Source organism: Oncorhynchus tshawytscha, linkage group LG01, assembly GCF_018296145.1.
Source record: "Oncorhynchus tshawytscha isolate Ot180627B linkage group LG01, Otsh_v2.0, whole genome shotgun sequence".
NCBI classification, from domain to species: Eukaryota; Metazoa; Chordata; class Actinopteri; order Salmoniformes; family Salmonidae; genus Oncorhynchus; species Oncorhynchus tshawytscha.
Window position 1 is genome coordinate 40349721 of NC_056429.1, and position 20245 is coordinate 40369965.

General features: G+C 41.3%; 1 protein-coding gene across 1 annotated transcript in view; it reads right to left on the reverse strand.

Moving 5' to 3' along the window:
* Positions 1 to 12150, reverse strand: part of LOC112250684 (inactive tyrosine-protein kinase transmembrane receptor ROR1) — a 182994-nt gene extending 170844 nt beyond the window's left edge. The window contains exon 1 of the mRNA XM_024421036.2: positions 11825 to 12150. Within this exon, the coding sequence (XP_024276804.1) occupies positions 11825 to 11930 (106 nt within the window). The 5' untranslated portion in view covers positions 11931 to 12150. The remainder of the gene's footprint in view (positions 1 to 11824) is intronic.
* Between the last annotated feature and the right edge of the window lie 8095 nt (positions 12151 to 20245).

Here is a 20245-nt window from a genome sequence, read left to right on the forward strand (position 1 = left end):
AGACATTTCAGCTTTTCATTTTTAATTCATTTGTAAACATTTCTAAAAACATAATTACACTTTGACATTATCCATTTTAAATTCAGGCTGTTAACACAACTAAATGTGGAACACGTCAAGTGGTGCGAATACTTTCTGAAGGCACCGATTTCTATTAATCAAGTGATGTGAACTAACACATTTCTGATTCCTGGTACTAAACTGATGGTCCATTGGTTTTCACAGCGCAAGCAGAATGTTTGAGGTGAGGGGAGAGAACAGAACAGAAGCTGGATTTCGAAAGCTCAAACCCAGTCACAAATCCATTCCTTTCTGCCTTTTTCCTCTCACACAGAACACAGTGAGTAAACACACACAGCCATGCCAAGAACAGCGTGCCAGTCAACTCAGATAACAGCAGCCAAGTGTGGATCCACAGCCAACCCGAACAGTACACCAGCCAGGTACAGTAGAGCTGCGACAACATGAGGGTGAGGGAGTGGGACAGAAATGGGAAGAAAAAAGGAGAATGAGCTAGTAAGTGGGAGAAAGAGAAAGAAAAGAGAGACAGCAAGAGAGTGATCCTGGGCTGAGTTTGGAGAAAAAAATTGGAATAGGGAGAAAGAAAGAGGGAGAGAAGGAAAAAAAAGAGAGAGCAAGAGAGAGAAGGAGAGTGATCCTTGGGGTGATTTTAGTTTAAGAGCTAGGAGTGGCAGCAGCGGGTGCCTGCCAAGTGCCAAGGCATCCCCATCCAAATCCCTGATGTCATGGGTGGCAGGGAGAAGGCAAGGAGGTGACCCTTCCTCAGACAGACTGTTTCTCAGATATACGAGCCAGCCAGCCAACATTAGCCCCATCACCAGTCACCACAACCACTGCTACTCTAGCTCTGCTCTGCTCTGGGGAAGCATATATGAGTGATCTGTTCCTAGATGGACATGATGCTGTGGGAAATTATGAATGCATAAAAGCCTTTCTTCATGGAGAGAAACCTGATGCTGCCTGTCACATCTTTGGGAGAATGTTTTTTTTAAACTTAAGGACAGAGCAAGGAAAAATGACTGTTGACTGATAAATTGCATATATATTTTCATTTTTAAAATAAATATTAATCTTTGGCTAGGAATCCTGTTAAGTATTTTTTTAAATCAGCTCTGAGAGAGTGTGGCAACGTATGAAGGCCTAATTTTAGGCGACAAGAGATTTTGCCAGTCTGCATGCAACGCGTTCCATAACTTCTTTGGGATAGGGGGCAGCATTTTCACTTTTGGATGAATAGCGTGCCCAGAGTGAACTGCCTCCTACTCAGTCCCAGATGCTAATATATTATTAGTATTGGATAGAAAACACTCTGAAGTTTCTAAAACTGTTTGAATGATGTCTGTGAGTATAACATAACTCATATGGCAGGCAAAAACCTGAGAAAAAAATCCAACCAGGAAGTGGGAAATCTGAGGTTTGTGGTTTTTCAACTCAGCCCCCATTGAAGATACAGTGGGATATTAGTTATGTTTCACTTCTCAAGGCTTCCACTAGATGTCAACAGTATTTAGAAACTGTTTTGAGGATTCTACTCTAAAGGAGGGGCTCATAAGAGCTCTTTGAGTGAGTGGTCTGGCAGAGTGCCACAGCCTCTGTCTGGCGCTCACGTGAAAGGTAGCTACGTTCCACTTCATTTGTACAGACAAAGGAATTGTTCGGTTGGAAGATTAATGAAGTTTTCTACGGGCTGTAACACGCTTTTGGATTTGTTTACCAAACGCCCTAACAAAAGAAGATATTTGGACATAACTGATGGACATTATCGAACAAACCAAACATTTAATGGTGGAACTGGGATTCCTGGGAGTGCATTCTGATGAAGATCATCAAAGGTAAGTGAATATTATTTTTTTTTTTTCTGAGTAATGTTGACTACCCAATATGGCGGGTATCTTTTTGGCTGCTTTGTTGCCTAAAGGCTGTACTCAGATTATTGCACGATTATTGCTTTTTTGAAATCTGACACAGTGGTTGCATTAAGGAGAAGATTATCTAAAGTTCCATGTACAATAGTCATATCTTTATCAATGTTTATTATGAGTATTTCTGAAATTTGATGTTGCTCTCTGCACAATCACCGCATGTTTTAGAAATACTGAACGTAACGCGCCAATGTAAACTCAGATTTTTTTATATAAATATGAACTTTATCAAACAAAACATACATGTATTGTGTAACATGAAGTCCTATGAGTGTCATCTGATGAAGATCATCAAAGGTTAGTGATTCATTTTTATCTCTATTTGTGCTTTTTGTGACTCCTCTCTTTGGCTGATTTTCTTTCTTCTGTGGCTTGGTGGTGACCTAACATAACCATTTGTGGTTCTTTCGCTGTAAATCCTTTTTGAAATCAGACACTGTGGCTGGATTAACGAGGATTTTATCTTTAAAATGGTAAAATACTTGTATGCTTGAGGAATTTTAATTATGAGATTTTTGTTGTTTCGAATTTGGCGCCCTACACTTTCATTGGCAGTTGCGGGGGGGTTCCCCAGTCCTAGACAGGTTAACCAGGTTAACCTGTCTGGGAACTCGGATATTCTAGCATATTCTAGCTTTTCTAGCATATTCTAGCTTTTACGGCTGAGTAGCAGGCAGCTTAATTTGGGCACGTTTTTCATCCAAGCTACCCAATACTGCCCCCTACCCCAAATAAGTTAAGTGCTCAGACACACCAATAGCGTTTGCTGGGCAAGATTACTTAGCAGCTCTGAACGTAATTTGTGAACCGGGTGTGCACCGATTTTACATGTCGAACTGCTTGAAAAATGTTGGCAGTCAGATGTTGACAGGGGGTGATCCCTAAAACACAGCACACTGATTGATCGGCAGACGAACGCTAGATTTCCCAAATGATAGACCCACATTCGGTGCAGTGTTTGAGAGCCTTAAGTCCTTAATGCAATGCAAACAGGCTTAAGAATGTAACAGGCTTTTAAATGTAATTTTATACCTTTCAGTGAAATGTACATATATTTTTACTACATTGGCATAATGCCTACATTATTGAATAGCCTAAACAACCCATGGGGTGCATTGATGCATGTCTAATAATGGCACCTTTTAAGTATCTTCTTAAATAATCAATGTCATTCTTCTATCAAATAACTGATCATTTAGGCACATTTTTGACACTGAGTCAAGGGAACGAGGCCCTTAGCTACAATAGGAGTTTTAAAGAACAAGTCAGATCTACAGCAAAGAGCCAACCTCCCTTTTCCATATCTGTTAAACTCTTGAGCCCATGGATATGCAGAGGAGGTTTTTCTCTCCGCCATGCCCTCACCTCCACTGTGCAATGTAGAGTCAGTAATTACAGGAAGGGGTTTTCCATGCTTGGCTTCAGTTCGTAATGAAGAAACTTTATGAAACCCTCTCTCTAGCACAGCGAGGGCAGAGACAAAACGAGGATATGACATGAGAGTGGACAATGTTTAGCCTCGAATCATATTCCCAAGACTAAAACTCCCAGTCCCAACCTATTTTTTAAATTTTTTTAACTAATCTTTCTGGGGAGATGGTGTTTCTCAGAAGGATTTTAGATGACAAAGGAACGTGAATACGTATGCTTAAATAGCATGAGGTTGCAAGGGGAGAGTGACATACGCTGTAACGGAAAACTGTCATTTATACAGTCAGTTTAGGCATTATCATCAGTGAAACACTTGGAAACCTTTTACTGCAGCATACTGTAATTGTGGGAAATTGCTGTAATTCCACCCCACAGAATTCAGTACCGTACTGTATCTTTAGAGCGGCAAAAAAATGGACCTCTAGTGGGTGCATGGTATTGTTCTATCTGGCTCAATAACATATTTTGAGGCATGCCTGGTAAGAGGTTATATTTGTTACACCCATGAGTAAGAATGCTGTACCAATTTAACTCTTATGTGGTTATAATGCCTTATCAATATATTATGTCAAGGAGACAGATTGAAGTGGCAACAAATCTTAAACTTTAACTGGATGATAGTTCTGCTGTGTCCTTTTGGTCTAGTTACCCTGTAGACGCTGCCAGTTTTAAAGCCTCTAGAATTGCAAGTAATAAAAAATACCAACTATAGTGGTCAAAAGGTCTTTGGTGCTCCAAAAAGTAGTGTTGGGAAACTAACCTTCCTTAAGGTTTGAAGTTCCAGCCAATTCTGTTGAAAATAGGTTCATTAAACGAGGCTTTGCTCAACACAGTGTACACTAGTGGCACCTGCTGGTCAAAACAATTTAGAGCAGTGAGATTATTATAGACGACGTCCCACACGCTGTAGCACGTGCGCATAGTAGCATTTTTTACTTCTACCAAGACCAATACCAAACCAAATCAGGTGGTTGTTCGACAAAACAAAGCTTCGGACGCCATTGATCACGTGGTTCTAATAAAGGGATACAGGCATCAGCATATTGCTTCAAAGTAAACTGCTTAGCGATTTTGACACATGCCTCGGCGCTCCGGTATCAAACGTAACCTCCCTACCAAAAAAACTGTAATGTATTCTGTAGAGTGGAATTACAGTACCATTCGAAATAAAACAATTCTTTCCCCGCCCACAACATTTTCCCACAATGCACTATAATTTACAGTATGAAACGTTTGAGTATTTTATTGTAATACAAAACATTATATAATTTAAAGTTTTCTGTAACAGTGTAGCTCTGCTACTACTCCCAGTTGCTTCACTACAATCACTACAAGCCCAAACATACAACAATCATAAATTGAGGAAAGAGACTGAGGGTAAACAAATTAAATAAAAAAATGGATGTCTTATATTGGTCGTATTAAATTTTTTCATCTAATCCACATCCATCAGTTTTATGTAACAATCCACAAGAATTCTATAACCATCAATTAAACAAAAAGCCAAGACAAGACATCTTCCAAACATTGTGTATGTTGAGCAATACTGCCATATAAACTTGGCAAACATCTGAGGTTATTAACAAAGGGGAAATAGGTAATTGCTATTGCATGACATACTTTACACACTGTTGTTTGAAAGTAACAAGGGGCGTGGAGTGTATGATTTATGACTTAGTGCTGATTAATAGGTGTGTGACTTTCTTTTCTTTCCAGATGCTTCAAACTGGACCCAAATTGTCCCAAAAACACACACACACACACACACTACATCTGTTTCACACATATAGTTAATCTTCCACATTCCTGGAAGTCTGAGAAGGCTTTTAAAGATGCACTAGTGGATGGCTGAGTTACTGTACCATGCATTAGGAGAAGAGATGAGAAAGGGGTATAAGAGCTCAGCTATCAGAGCTGAGGAGGGCGAGGACTTTTCAGAGTCTCCCTGAAAGAGACAGAGTCCACGGGGTGAGTTTTTTAAAAGGTATAGTGCCTTTAATGTCAACATTCTGTCTCATTCAAAATCTGCCGTCGAGGTAGTTCCACCCAAATGATTTATAGCCCTCTGACTGTTATGAAAGAGTAAGAGAATGAGACTGTATCACGGCCGATTCCGAATAGCTGTTTCATTCCACTCCTCTTTTCCAGTCTGCTGGTTGAGATGTGAAATGGTTACGAGGGGGTGAGTTTTCCTCCTCCTCTATTCCTGTTCCATTATAAAACCCCATGTGAAGGGGTTATAACTCAGACAGTGAAGTATCTTGGATTAACATTCTGGGCTCCTGACTCTAGTCTGAGAGAGAGAGTGGCATTCCAGAATATGGCTTTAGAAAGCTCTGCCTCCTCCAACCATTGTAAATAATATCCAAAACCAATAGGGAGGACTGGTGTAATCCAAACAAACCCAGACACATCTTCTAGCTGGAGATTAATCACACAAAGACAAACTGGGTAACACATGAAAACCCTATTTGATTCACAAGAGGGCAAACCAAAATTGGAAATGAATGTCCAATGTCCTCCGTTCCAAACTATCCAATACTTCACATAAGGCCACAGACACCAATCTGGGCATCTTCCTCCTATAGACAGCAGTTATGAAGGTTATATAGAGCAGTTAAAAAGTTTATATAGAGTCATGGGATGTTTATAACCTTTCACAGGTTAAGTGTGGGGAGGAGAATGATTGTTTGGCTTAAGTCCTATTCTCCCGGGACTAGTATTACTACAGAACATTGGTTATGTAATTGTTACCCCAGCATGTCCGTCTTTCCGGTGGACAATTCGAACGCCATTAGTTTGACCAAACTGCCCCTGTAATTATTTTTTTCTCTCATTCACAATTGACCGTTATGAAGGAAGCCTGGAAGTTCTTCTAGGCTTCCTTAGACCCACCTCAATTTGCATAACGTCCCAACAGATCCATAGATGACGCAATCTTAATTGCACTCCACACTGCCCTCATCCACCTAGATAAGAGGAATGCCTATGTGAGAATGCTGTTCATTGACTACAGCTCAGCGTTCAACACCATTGTCCCCTTCAAGCTCGTACCCAGAACACCTCCATCTGCAACTGGATCCTGGACTTCCTGATGGGCCGACCCCAGATGGTGAGGGTTGGCGACATCACCTCCGCCACACTGACCCTAAACACAGAGGCCCCACAGGGGTGTGTGCTTAGTCCCCTACTGTGCTCCCTGTTCACCCACGACTGTGTGGCCATGCACGACTCCAACACCATCATTAAGTTTGCTGACGACATGACGGTGGTAGGCCTGAATAAGACTGATAAATAGCTAACAAAATAGCTACACAGACTATTTCAGTTAACCTTGTATCTTTATTGATCTTTAAGTTTAGCATGGTCTATGCACACTCACTCCATCATCTGCTCACTCACATATAACATGCACGTACATTTATGCTGACTCTACACACACGCACACCCACTCACATACAAGCTGCTGCTACTCTGTTTATTATATATCCTATTGCCTAGTCACCTTACCCCTATACATATCCACCCCTATCACTCCAGTATCCCTGCACATTGTAAATACGGTATTGGAACTGACCCTGTATATAGTATGCTTACTTTCTTATTGTGTTCTTAATATTTCTTCTTAATTCTCGTGTTTTTTTTCCTTTCTAGTATTACATTGTTATTAATTAATTATTGCATTGTTGGGTTTTGAGTTTGCAAGAAAGCATTTCACCATACTTGTGCATGTGACATTAAAACTTGAAATGCGTTAATACTGCCCTGCCGAAAATAAAAAGGTGAAATGAGGTGGACTTTTTGTCTTAAAATAAACAACAATTGGAGTGCCGCCATTTCCCAATGTTCTTGAACTCGGCATTTCATTTGAAGTCATTACTCTCAGCATCAGTCAATACTGTATCACTGAGTTTGCTTTAAAACCAATTTGATGTCCCCTATTTAGGGGACTAGTGGCGGTTCTAGAACAGTTCCAAGTCTTTTTTTGTACAGAGATGTCTGTGAACGGCGCAACATCCATTTCTGTATACTCAGCTAAATAGCAGAGTCTCCCCTTTCAGCTGAACCTGCCTAAGAGGAGCTGAGATGGCGAATGTGAAATCTGACACCTCATTTGCATAGGGAGTGACATGTCAACTTTTCTAGCCTATCCAGACAAAGGCTAGATTTATTCTGATTGTGAAGCTCAGAGCCCTGCATGGGATATGGCATATCAAAAGGCAGGGCCTGGGGAATGCTGGACTGTAACAAATTGCTGTAAATTTACAGCAAACCTTTCCAAGTTAGCTACTGTAATTCTATATTAGAGAACTGTAAATAGCAATGCATTATGGTGGTTCAATGGCATTCTGCTACACTGTTGTAAAATTATACAGTAAAGTATTGTATAACCTGTTTTGCTGTATTTTTGTATTTTTATCTGTCTCATTAACACATTTGGATGCATGCCTTGTAAGAGGCTGTATTTGTTGCACCCATTAGTGAGAATGATGTACCCCACAGAATACAGTACCATACAATTTAAAAATATATTCTTCCTGTAAATCTACAGTAACTTACTGGCTACTGTGTTGCCAGTAATTTACTGTAAGTCAATACCACCCAATAGAATACAGTACCATACTGTAGTGATGGGGAAATGAAGCTTCCTGAACCATTGAGCATTTCCAGATGATCGTATTGAAAATAGATTCATTACTCGAGGCTTTGATCAACAAAGGGTATACTAGCGGCACCTGCTGGTCAAAATCATTTAGAACAGCCATATTATTATAGATGACGTCTCACACGCCGTAGTGTGTGCACAGTGTGGCCTTTTTCTCTTCTACTAAAACTAATGCCAAACCAAATCAGGTGGTTGTTCGACAAAACGAATCTTCGGACATCATTGATCACGTGCTTCTGATAAAGAGAACCAAGCATTGGCACACTGCTTCGAAATAAACTGCTTTAAGATGTCTTTAGGATATCTGGTATCAAACGTAACATCACTACCATACTGTATTTTTGGAATCTAAAAACCTTTTCCTGTAAATTTACAGTAATTTACTGGCTACTGTGCTGCCAGTAATTTACTGTAAATCAGTACCACCCCCACAGAATACATTACAATACTGTAATTTTGGAACGCCAAAAACCTTTTGTGGCTGCATGGTATTGCTGTGGTCATTAACACATTTTGAAGCGTGTCTTGTGCGAGGCTATACTTGTTGCACCCATCAGTGAGAGTGCTGTACCAATTTAAGTGATATGTGGTAGTAGTTCCCCAACTATTATGTGTATATTGGGAACAGATCAGAAGGGTATCAAGTATCAAACCTTTAATGGTTGAGTGTTTAGCCATGTCCTTTTGATTTATTTTGCCCTGTACTCACTGCCGGTTTAGAAGCTTTTGTTAAACCCTCTACAGGTGCAAGTGATATAAAATGCTAAATATGAATTGGTATGATATAATTACATATTCACTGCAAGCGATTGTTGTAATTTTACTACAATTTAACAATAAAGTTCTGTTTTGCTGTATATTTACTGCAGCATTCTGTAAATAAAAAATTATAGACATTTTGTGGGAGGGGAAGAATTGGATGGCTCATTAACACATTTTGAGATGTGCCTTGCAATTGGCAAAATTTGTTGCACCCGTTCATGAGAATGCTGTACCCATTGAACTGATATGTGGTTGTAGTGCACTAAATGTTTTTATTATTTAGGGGACAGAATGTGATACCAGGTCTTAAACTGTTGATGATTGACTATTAAACTGTGTCCTTTTGATGTGTTTTGCCCTATAATCACAGCTGTTTGGGAGCCTTTGTTAATTCCTCTGCAAGTGATACAAAACACCAAATATTCATAAATATGAGGTAATATACAAATACTTAACAGCCAAACTGCTTGCACTAATCTCATGTATTTACAGTAAAACACTAAGATATCATAATTACAGTAGCATTTACTTTCTTACAGTATTGCACTGTGTCATTGCTCTGCTTTCTACAGTAACTTACAGGAAGCACGTTTACCATCAATATTACTGTAAAGTACTTTGCACTAATGATGAGGAAATAAAGCTTCCTGAAGCATTGAGGTTTTCCAGCCAATTGTGTAGAAAATAGGTTCACTACTTGAGGCTTTGATACACACAGTGTACTCTCCCGCACCTGCCAGTCACAAAGATTTAGAGCAACATCCTCATTATAGATGACGTCCCGCACCAAAGCAATCAGGTGTTCAACAACACTTGTGATAAAGTCATACAGGCATCAGCATACTGCTTAGCGATTTCAACACATGCCTCGAGAGATCCAGTGTCAAACATAACATCACTATTTTTGCACTAGCCAGACATGGGCAAAGAAATATCAAAAAGATCTCTTGCGACAAATGAAGGACATTTTGAAGACCAATGCATCCTTAACTACAACACCATTCCCAGTAATGGTTTACGGCAACGTTTTACATGCTCTCTCAGTGATATGTGTTTATTGTTTAACAACCTTAGATGAATGCACCGACTGTATGTCGCTCTGGACAAGAGCGTCTGCTAAATGACCAAAATGTGGATGTTGAAAATGTGCATTTGCAAAGCACCACTGCCGGGTATTATTCTAATGAGCTCCACCGTCAAACTATTTGTATTTGGATCAAATGTGGCCTTGTTTGGGGGCGGAGGTCAATCGAATAATATCCAGCAGTGTGCTTTGGAAGTGATCATTTTCACATTTACATTTTGGTCATTTAGCAGACGCTCAGAGCTACTTACAGTCAGTGTATTAAATGAAGGTAAACAAGAATAGGCCAGTCATAGCAAGTAAAAAGATTATGCTACCAGAATGTTGTAGTTAAGCGGGCTACTTGCTAGTATATATTTGTATTAGAAAATACATGCATTATAATTAAACTGTTACAAAATAGGCTACGTTAATTGTAGTTCGGGCCAGTGAAATACAAATGACAAAATAGGTATTGATAATATTAAAATACCTATTTAAAATACATGTAACAGACGTCCTGCCTGTCATTGGCACTAGCTACCTGCACTGTAAATCTGCAACAGTTTACTAACCACAGTGCTTCCAATAATGCAATGTCAATTCTAGAAATAGAGTATGTTACTGTAGTCAGGAGTTCCAGTAATATGCAGTTCAATTTGTGTTCAAATTGAAGGTCCTGTAAATCTACCATAATTTACTGTCTTCTGTGCTGCCAGTAATTTATTGTAAATGTACAGTTACATACTGGCTACTGTGCTGCCAGTAAGTTACTGTAAAAATTACAGGCCATGTTTTACAGTGCAGCAAAAGTGGTCCCATCTCGCTGCAATATTATCAAATTTATTTATAGCTCTCAACATGAAAAAATACAAAATAATTGAGTAAAACTTTAACAAAACCACTTTCTCTGGGTCACAGAGAGACAAAGCCACTTTATGCTTAAAGCTGAAGTTGGAACAAGTGTGCAGACATTTGAACGGCATCTCTGCATCACCCCGAGGATGCAGGACAGAACATTCTCTGTCATAAGTTGTGTGAAATGGTGCCAATTTTGTATTGTCACCATCTTTATTTTACAGAATAAAGAAAGTTGAAATCTTATAGTAATTTGTTTATAATTTGATTGTGAATATATTTAGAAAGCCCTATTGCCTCTCTTTTGATTTTTTTATATTTTCATAATATTTGTACATATACTTGAGCTTGTGCCTCAAAAATGAGTACACGAGTATAAATGAGCAATTTATAACACTTTTTTTTACCAGAAAGGTGAGTTCCAGACCTTTCTAGAACTTTGCATAATTACTAGTAGTACTAGTAGTTACTAGTAGGCACTCTCGTGATAAATAATTACTTTTGGGATTACATAGATTACATTTTAGATTACATTTAATTACAAATGGAGGGACCCACACAATGGACCTCCAGCTGGGAGTGAGATGGTTATCCCCTCCATCATCACCTGAGAAGAGAAGTCCCTTTGTCTTTCAATACTGGAGATTATAAATCAATGTTTAAATTGGCTTTCTTTCAAATATAAAAGACTTGGCGGTAAACAATACTTGAACGCCTATTATGTAGCACCTTCCACAGATAATTTACCTCTTGTTGTATACAGTAAGATATGTTATTATTAATGTAGCCTAATAAATTATAACACGTTTGTTTAAACAAGTAGCCTATTTTAAAGCCAAAGAAAACGAATTTAAAGTCCATATAACCATTTGAAAATAACCCCCCAAAAATACACGAAAAAATTACAATTAAAAAGAGGAAATTAAAATTGTTGCAGACACGTCAATCGAATAGATTGATATAGGCTAGCGACCAATAGACTAGATTTATATCACCATATTAATGGCTTAAAATATTAACATTAATGTCATAAAACGTTTCGTGTTTTTCTGATGATGCGACATAACATTGTAGCACCGTAATAAAAAGTCACATTCTTACTGGTCGCAGTCATCTCTAGAACGGCCTGGAGTAGCATGATGGCCCGGAGAATGTTGAGTTGACATCTCGGAAGACGGTCGGTCACTGTTGCCCGAGCAGGATACATTCCCCCGATTCTATTCTAATCCCTTTACATCCACTACAACCGTAAACGCACGTGTAAACGTTGATTTACAAATTAAAAGACACAAAATGTATATAACAACTGTCCACGCAGTCGTCCTTTATCCCGTGTCTGTGTGTAATGTAAAGCACGAAGTTCTTTCTCTCTCTTTCCCTCTCTCCTTCTCTCTCTCCTCCGGAGTCCCACTACTTTCCTTCGAGCTCTCAGCGCACGCTTCCAAAACTTCTATGCCGAGTGCGGCTTGCCTTGCACGAGCCATCTGGCTCTGATTAGGGTTGGATGTGTCGCCACCGTGTGTTGAAAATACATATTTCTTTGTGCAAGACCTGCAAGACCGACAAGAGTCTTCAGATCGCGCCTACTGTATTTTTCACATACCGTTTATAACTTATTCATTGAGCATACAGTTTATTACAACATATTAATTCACATATGACTATATTTATTAAGCAATAAGGCCCGAGGAGGTGTGGTATATGGCCAATACACCACGTTTAAGGTCTGTCCTTACGCAGGACCCTTAGCCTTGGTATATTGGCCAAATATCACAACCCCCCGAGGAGCTTATTTCTATTATAAACGGGTTACCAACGTAATTAGAGCAGTAAAAATAAATGTGAGGCTGTACTTCAGGTATTGCAAAAGTCAATTAATCATACCGCAAAATCGTATCAACAGTTCCAAATCGCCTACAAAAGACTACACTACTGCAACGTGATACCTTACCTCAAACATATTTTTAACACAAGACAGACACAAGTATGTTGATTTGGGTGAAATAAATTACTCCAGTACACTCAACAACAACAAAAAAATGCTGGGTGAAAAACAACCCAATTTGGGTAGATATTGGACAGAACACATGTTGAGTTATTTTGACCCAGCCAGTTGGGTCACAAACACAAACAACCCATTGTTTTATTTAAGTTGTATTGTTGATGCTGGGTTATTGCACTACGATTCACCAGGTCAGATCAGAAGACTGGAGGTGACCCAACTGACAGTTGTTTTTGGTCACATGTGAGAGTACATGTCAATTCACATAATCTGTTCTGTTGTATTGATAACAATGTTAAGGTGGAGCACTGACACTTTTGTAGGTTTAATAAGGGCTTATACAAGAATGTGAGTTATTTAAGCACCCAAGCCAGGGTTTCCCAAGCTCAGTCCTCGTGACCCCGTGACCCCAAGGGGTGCATGTTTTAGGTTTTGCTCTTGCACAGCTGATTCATCTAATCATCAAGCGTTGATAATTTGAATCAGCTGTGTAGTATTAGGGCAAAAACCAAAACATGCATCCCTTGGGGTCCTGAGGACCGAGTTTGGGAAACACTTGCGAAAGCATATCCCAACTTTGGGATAGTTACTACTACTTTCTTATAATATTAAATAAAGTTATTCATTTTTATATTAAAATATATAATACGCAAATAAAATACAGGATAAATAAAATTGGCAATGTACAAACTTAACACGATGAACATGAATTACATTTCCTCTCATGGGTGGCCAAAAATAACTATCTGAAAGCCACGCTCCCAATATGCCATGCCTTTGGATTACCCAAACGTAGGTTAATTTAACCACAAGTCAGGTTTTTATTCACTTTTCATGCTAGGGTGACACTGCAGATTGGTCTTTTTTAACGTAATCCATAGGTTATTTTCAGGTGGCGTGGTCTATTGGGGGCATAGCTTTCAGATATTTTAATATACATTTATTTAACATTAATATTTAAATATCATAATAAAGTGGGAAATATCCCAATATTGGGATACACATAGGTGCTTGAGGCACTCAACTTGTGTACGCCTCACTAATGTACAACATTTTCAGTGCTAAACCTTCACATTTGTTGACAACACAACAGAACAGATGAACCAGAATTAAATTTACTCTCATGGGTGGCCAAAAATAATTCTCTGTAAACCACACCTCCAGTCTTCTGATCTGACCCAGTGGATCATCGCTCAATAACCCAACAAAGTGACCCAACGTGTGTTCTGTCCACTATTTAGCCAGCGCTGGGTTGTTTTTAACCCAGCATATTTTGTTGTTGTGTATACACAATGTTGGAGCACAACTAAGAGGTTGAAATTTGTAACGCATGGAATGAGACATCACACACTAAATCCACCCAGGGCCAAATATTGTAGAGCTTACAGGCTAGACTAGAGGTTATTCATTTTTTTTCTAAACAGGGGAAGGTAGATTAAGGGAAAGACAGGGGAAAAGAGGAATGAAGGGAGAGGAACAAGAATAATTTAAGTTATTTTACAACACACACCTACCCTGTACAATCCAGGCCTCCAACTCACTGAAAGTAATGTGGTTATAATCTATTCCAAACCTTTATCAAATCCCATCACCATCTCCCAACTATACACCCGGTTAAATTTGACCATACACACTTCACGCTTCAGACACACACTTTATCAGTGTCAAAGTCGTGTTTCTAGATACTGGAGGGGGAGAGAAAAGTGAATGGTAGCAATTTAGCGTCTCCGGGTCCCACATCCTGCCTGCTCCTGCTCGATAGGCCATCTGGCGGCAGAGTAGCGAGGCGGGAGCGGGTTGAGCACTCCAACGTTTGAAGTGACAGGGCTGGGATGACTCACGAGCCCACCGTTTCACGTCCCATTTCCCCACTACTTGTCAGCCCTGGCTTGTTGGCTGGGACCCATGTCAGCCTATAGAACCTGATCAAAACCTTCCCACTCCCCCAGACAGTGTTCTTTTGGTAAGGTAGTTTGGTTCTGATATAACATAAGACAGATAGGGATTGTCAGTGGATCTTCTGGAGTGGTTTCAGCATTCCTATATAAACCCCAGTCCCTTGGCATGCCTCTAACAAAAGAAAGGATGGTTGTTTGATGAAAAGGGAGAGATGTTGGGATAATATGGTGAAATCCATGGTTACCATAATGGCACACCATTGAATTGACACTCTTACACACATGCGCTCACACACACACACACACACACACACCCATTATGACCACTATTAACTGAAACTGAAACTTAAGGTTACTTGGGTAACCCTGGTTCTCTGATATTATGAATGAGATATCTCACTGTGGGATTCATCATAATCTCTAAGTAGCTCGAGGAATAAAATCAGACACATCTGTTGTAGACAGACAGGTCGATTGGCGAATGGAGGGAGCCCCTCCCTTCATGCTAAAGAGCCATTCGCCCGCCCTCTGGATCATTCTCGAGCATGCCGGAACTTCCTCACTCTCTTACAGTAGGGCAGTGCTTCTCAATTATTTTCTGTTACGCCCCCCCCCCCCCCTAGGAAGAAACATTTTGCGCCCCCCAACTCTCCGCTGCGTCTGTAAATAGTATAATTTGTCTATAAAATTGTTATAAGTACACCTCTGCATAACATTGTATCCTTATTAACATTAAAGAAAACAAAAAAAAACAAAATAAAGAAATATAGATCAACTTACAACAAAGAATAACTTTATTAACATTGTTTTTTAGTCTAACAGAAAAGACTTAAAGTGCATCAATTTGCCTGAAATTTAAAAACAAACCTCAAGCCTTATTTAAACTGTAAACATTTTTTGACCATTTGATACTGAAAAATAAAATTAAATATAATCAATAAATAATAATAAATTCAAATTGATCAGCAACATTAACTCAGGAGCACAATATATGAAACAAACCTATGAAACAAAAATGAATAAAACAATTTGTGCTGATTTTTTAAAATCAGAATGAGGAAGTCAGGATTAATGGCTACAATGAGCACATTTTGCAGAGCACAGCTTTTCGAAGCATTATACTGCAACTCTCAGCTCCTGTTCAATGTTTAGCTGGGACCTGTACTTGGTCTTCAGTGCAGCAACAGCAGAGAAGCCAGTCTCACAAAGATAAGATGTTGCAAAAGGAAGAAGAATGCCCATGGCCCTCTGCCCTAAGAGTGGATACTGCCTCTCTACACTCAGCCAGAATTCACTCAGTGTCTGTGATGTGAACCTCAGTCTCAATGTGGAGTCAGATGTCATATCAATGAACTGGTCCTCCTCTGCAGAGCTGAAACCAGTTGGAGCTGGTGCATTGAAAGGATCTCTCACCCAGTCATATTGGGAACTGTTTTCAGGGAAGTACTTTTTAAAGAATCCCATCAGTGATGAAATATGCTCCTTAATATATGGAATCACTGAGGTGGCATCATAGTCAGTAGTGTCAACAAATTCATGCAGGTTCTCGAATGAATCAGTATTTCCTTCATCAAGTCGCCTGCCCCACATTGCAAGCTTTCGAGTGAAAGAGCTGCTCTGGTCTGTGACCTGAGGGAGGTGTTTATCTTTCCCTTGAAGCTGTAGATTTAGTTCATTTAGCTTTCCAAATATGTCACTCAGGTAGGCCAGTTTTGCCAGGAAGTTCTCATCACAAAATTTTTCTGTGAGGTCATACCTTGTGCTCCTGCTCCGAAAACATTCTTATTTGTTCTCTGAGCTCAAAAACTCAGGACAAGACTTTTCCTCGTGACAGCCACCTTGCTTCACTGTGAATCAGCACAGCTTGATGTTCAGCTCCCATCTCCTCACAGATAGCAGAGAAGACTCTTGTTTTTAGTGGTCTGGTCTTTATAAAATTGACTACACCTACAATGTCAGTCATAACCTCACTTAATTCAGAGGAAAGGTGTCTTGATGCCAGTGTTTCTCTGTGTATAACACAGTGTGTCCACTCAGCATTAGGTGAGGCCTTCTTGATGAGTGCCCAAAGTCCTTTTCTCATCCCTGCCATGGTCTGTGCACCATCACTGCAAACACCAATGTAGTGTTCCCACTTTAGCCCATTCTCAGTCAGGAAGCAGTCCAGCATTTTGAATAGCTCTTCAGCTGTGGCTCTGTCTCTGACATATTTACAAATAAGTAGATCCTCACACAGGGAGTTTGTCATGTCAAAACGTACATAAGAGATAAACAAACAGTCTTTGTTGCTGTCAGTTGCTTCATCGAACTGTAAGGCAAAACGTTTGTCTTTGAGTTTATCTACCAGCTGTTCTTTAAGATCGTTAGCAATGTCATTTATACGTCTGGCGACAGTGTCATTGGACAGAGGGATAGTTGTTATTTTTGCAGCCCTTGCGTCATCCAGCATGACAGAGACCATGTCTAACGCTGCAGGCAGTATCAGCTCCTCTGCTATGGAGTGGGGTTTTTGTACTGAGCAATGTGGTACGCCACCTTATATGATGCTAACAGTGCTCGTTGGTTTACTGAAGTAGCATTCACAAAGCGGGACGATTGTTGGCAATATTCTGCACGTTTTTGCTGAAAAAACTCAAGCGGCTTATCAGCGTGGTTGGGGTGCAATGTCTTTAAGTGATGCCTTAATTTATTTTGCTTCATGCTGTCCACTGTCAACATTTTTAGACACAGTAAACATACCGGTCTTTCCTTGTCCCCCACCGTAGTCACAGTGAAGTCAAGCGCTACATACGCTTCGTCATATTTCCTCGTCTTAGCTTTCAGGAGACTTACGTTTGTCTCATTATCTCCGTCTCTGTCCACCTTTCTTTTCATCCCTGTTAAATATGTTTCCATGTTGTCTCTTAAGGGTTTGTTATCTGCACTTCATATCTCCTGCTCTGTGCTGTGTGCTCTTGTTCGGTGCAAAAAAACCCTACTCTGGCGGGGGGAAAAAAGCATGTTCCCCGGGGTCACACACGCCCCCTCTGGCATCGCTCCGAGCCCCCCCAGGGGGGCGCGCCACACTATTTGAGAAGGACTGCAGTAGGGGAATGTGGTGATATATCAGAGAACCGGTCTTACTCAAGTTATCTTTCAATTATTTGTTTCGATAATATCTCACAGTGGAATATGCCCAACTGTCGTATTGCACATGCTCTCCGAAGCCAGGCAGTCTCACATATCAACCCTGAGAGGCCCTGACACTGAGTACAGTATGCACCAATGAAGGTGCAGGGATGTCATAAATCTCATAAAAGTATGAGGGGATGCCCAACACCACTTCTCAGAAAATGCACCACTAGTTTCCATACAGTGAGTGTAGGAGGACCCCTAGCACTCTGGATAGTCTCAATGACTCCAAGAGACAGGCCCGTTGCATCCAGATTTAACCTCTCACGGGCCATAGGGCCATGGCATCCAGGAGAGGGTGGAAAATATCTCAGTTCGCTTGGGTCAGCAGGCCCCTGTATAACGGGAGTTGTCAAGGCTGATCGCTATCCAGAGCTTGCCTTGCCATCATGGGGCTACCAAGATGAGGGATAAGCCTTCTTCCCTCACTCTGGCTAGAGTGTGGAGAGTATGAGGCTGAGGTGAGGGAAAGCATAATGGAACCCGCTTGACCAAGTGTGTGCCAGCACGTCCATCCCCAGTGGTGGGTTTCCTGCTAGCGCAAAGAACAATGGGCAGCGCGTGGACAGATGCTTGACTGTATCTCAGATTTGTTTCACCAGTTGGGGATGGAGTCTCCAGTCCCCTTGATGGGGATTCCCTCTGGACAAGTCTGCTCCTATGTTCAGTAAGCCCGGGACATGAGTCACACGTAGGGACAGTAGGTCTGCTCCACAGAATAATCCTGACGAATAGTCAGTGGTTGATTGTCCGTAATGTCTTATTGTCCTTTCTGATCAAAACATGACAATTCCGAAGAGTTTCAGTAAAAAAAATATTAAAAAATACACTGTGAACAATTCAAGTTAATTTACAGTATGTGAGCAATGCGAAGATATGGGGTCCACACTACTCCTAGGGGAGTGGCAATAACAAAGACAGAAGGCCTCTTCCAGTGACGGGGAGCTAAGAGACATGCGAGGTGACGCCGTGTACACAGACGTTGGGCAAACACCTAGCACTGGAAGTCTTTCATCCTCAGTAGGCCACGAGGTACTACTACGATGGTGGACTTCATCAACCTCAGCACTCGGAGGCACGTGTTGAACGTGACCGAGGGCCCCCTGTGGAACAGGGAGTGCCACTGTCGGGATGTCGTGATGTGGTCGTCTGAGAGTGTTGCCTGGTAAAAAAATAACCCAACATTACGCCTAAGTATTCTAGTCTCTGTGTTGGCATCAAACAGCTCTTTTTTTAGAGGTGGGTTACAAGGGAAGTTGTGTCTCATACCGCTTTCTCCCGGGATGGGGAGCAAAGCAGGTAATTGTCTTTGTAGGTGGAAACTCTCAGACCCTTGTTTCTCATGGGTGTGAGGGCTGCCTCTACACACTTGCTGACCAGTCGGGGATGTAGCGCTAGCCCGAAAGGGACAGCAGGGTATTCGTTGGCCGTGCCTTGAAAAGCAAACCTTACAAACATCCTGTGTGCTGTCAGGATGCTTATGTGAAAATAAGCATCCTGCAGGTCAACTAAGGTGAAACAGTCGCTTCGACAAATTGAGTGAGACAGCACATTGAACATAAACATACGGAACGTGAACTTAGTCAGATAGCTGTTGAGGACCCGTAGTTGCAGAATAGGGTGAACCCCTCCCCCATTTTGGGGAACTGGGAAGTATCGGTAGTGAAAACCGAGGTGGCTCTCTGCCGCTGGTATCGCCCTGAGAGCCCCCTTTGCATAATAAAGAGGAGATTTCCTGCTCTAGTATGCATGCCAAGTCGGCAGTCTCTACTGATTCCAAAATTCAGTTGAAAACTGGTGGACCCAGAGTGAACTGCAGTCTGTACCCCTTTGTGACCTTGGACCAGACCCAGGGCTGGACTGCACATGCGCAGAACATGGGGACAGTGCTTGGTGTCGATTGACAATTAGTCTTCCTGCCCCGGGAGCTTGAACTAGAGCCAGAGAAAGAGCCATGGCACAGAGTGCACTCAGGGGCAGAGTGGATTCCCTCTGTCTTCCATTAGAGCAAACACATGAGAATGGGAAGGGTTCTAGGAGCAGAGATGTGCCTCACTCCCGGAGGTGGCAGGCCAGAACACGGGGTGAACTGTTGGCTGCCGCTCTTTGCCGCAGGGGGCGTACCCCTAAGTCGGTTGCCCCTTCTTCCCCGCAGGGGAATCAAATGGGCGGGACCTCGATGTGGCTGCACTGTCGGCCCCTGTTTGTGGGGTCGATGCCCGCTATGTTGCTGGAGTCTTGGCTCGTGGAGGGTTAGGCCGGGTAGCCACGATTTCCAGGTCTACGGGGCAGGCAGAATTCTTTTAAAGTTCACACTTCTGCCAAATGGCGGCGACAGCCGGCCCAAATAGTTCCTTCGGCTCAACAAGAGCGTCAAGGAAATCTTTCTCAATGTCTAACAGGCTGGACAAGTTGAGCCACAATGCTCTCTCCCCTACCACTGCAGGGCTC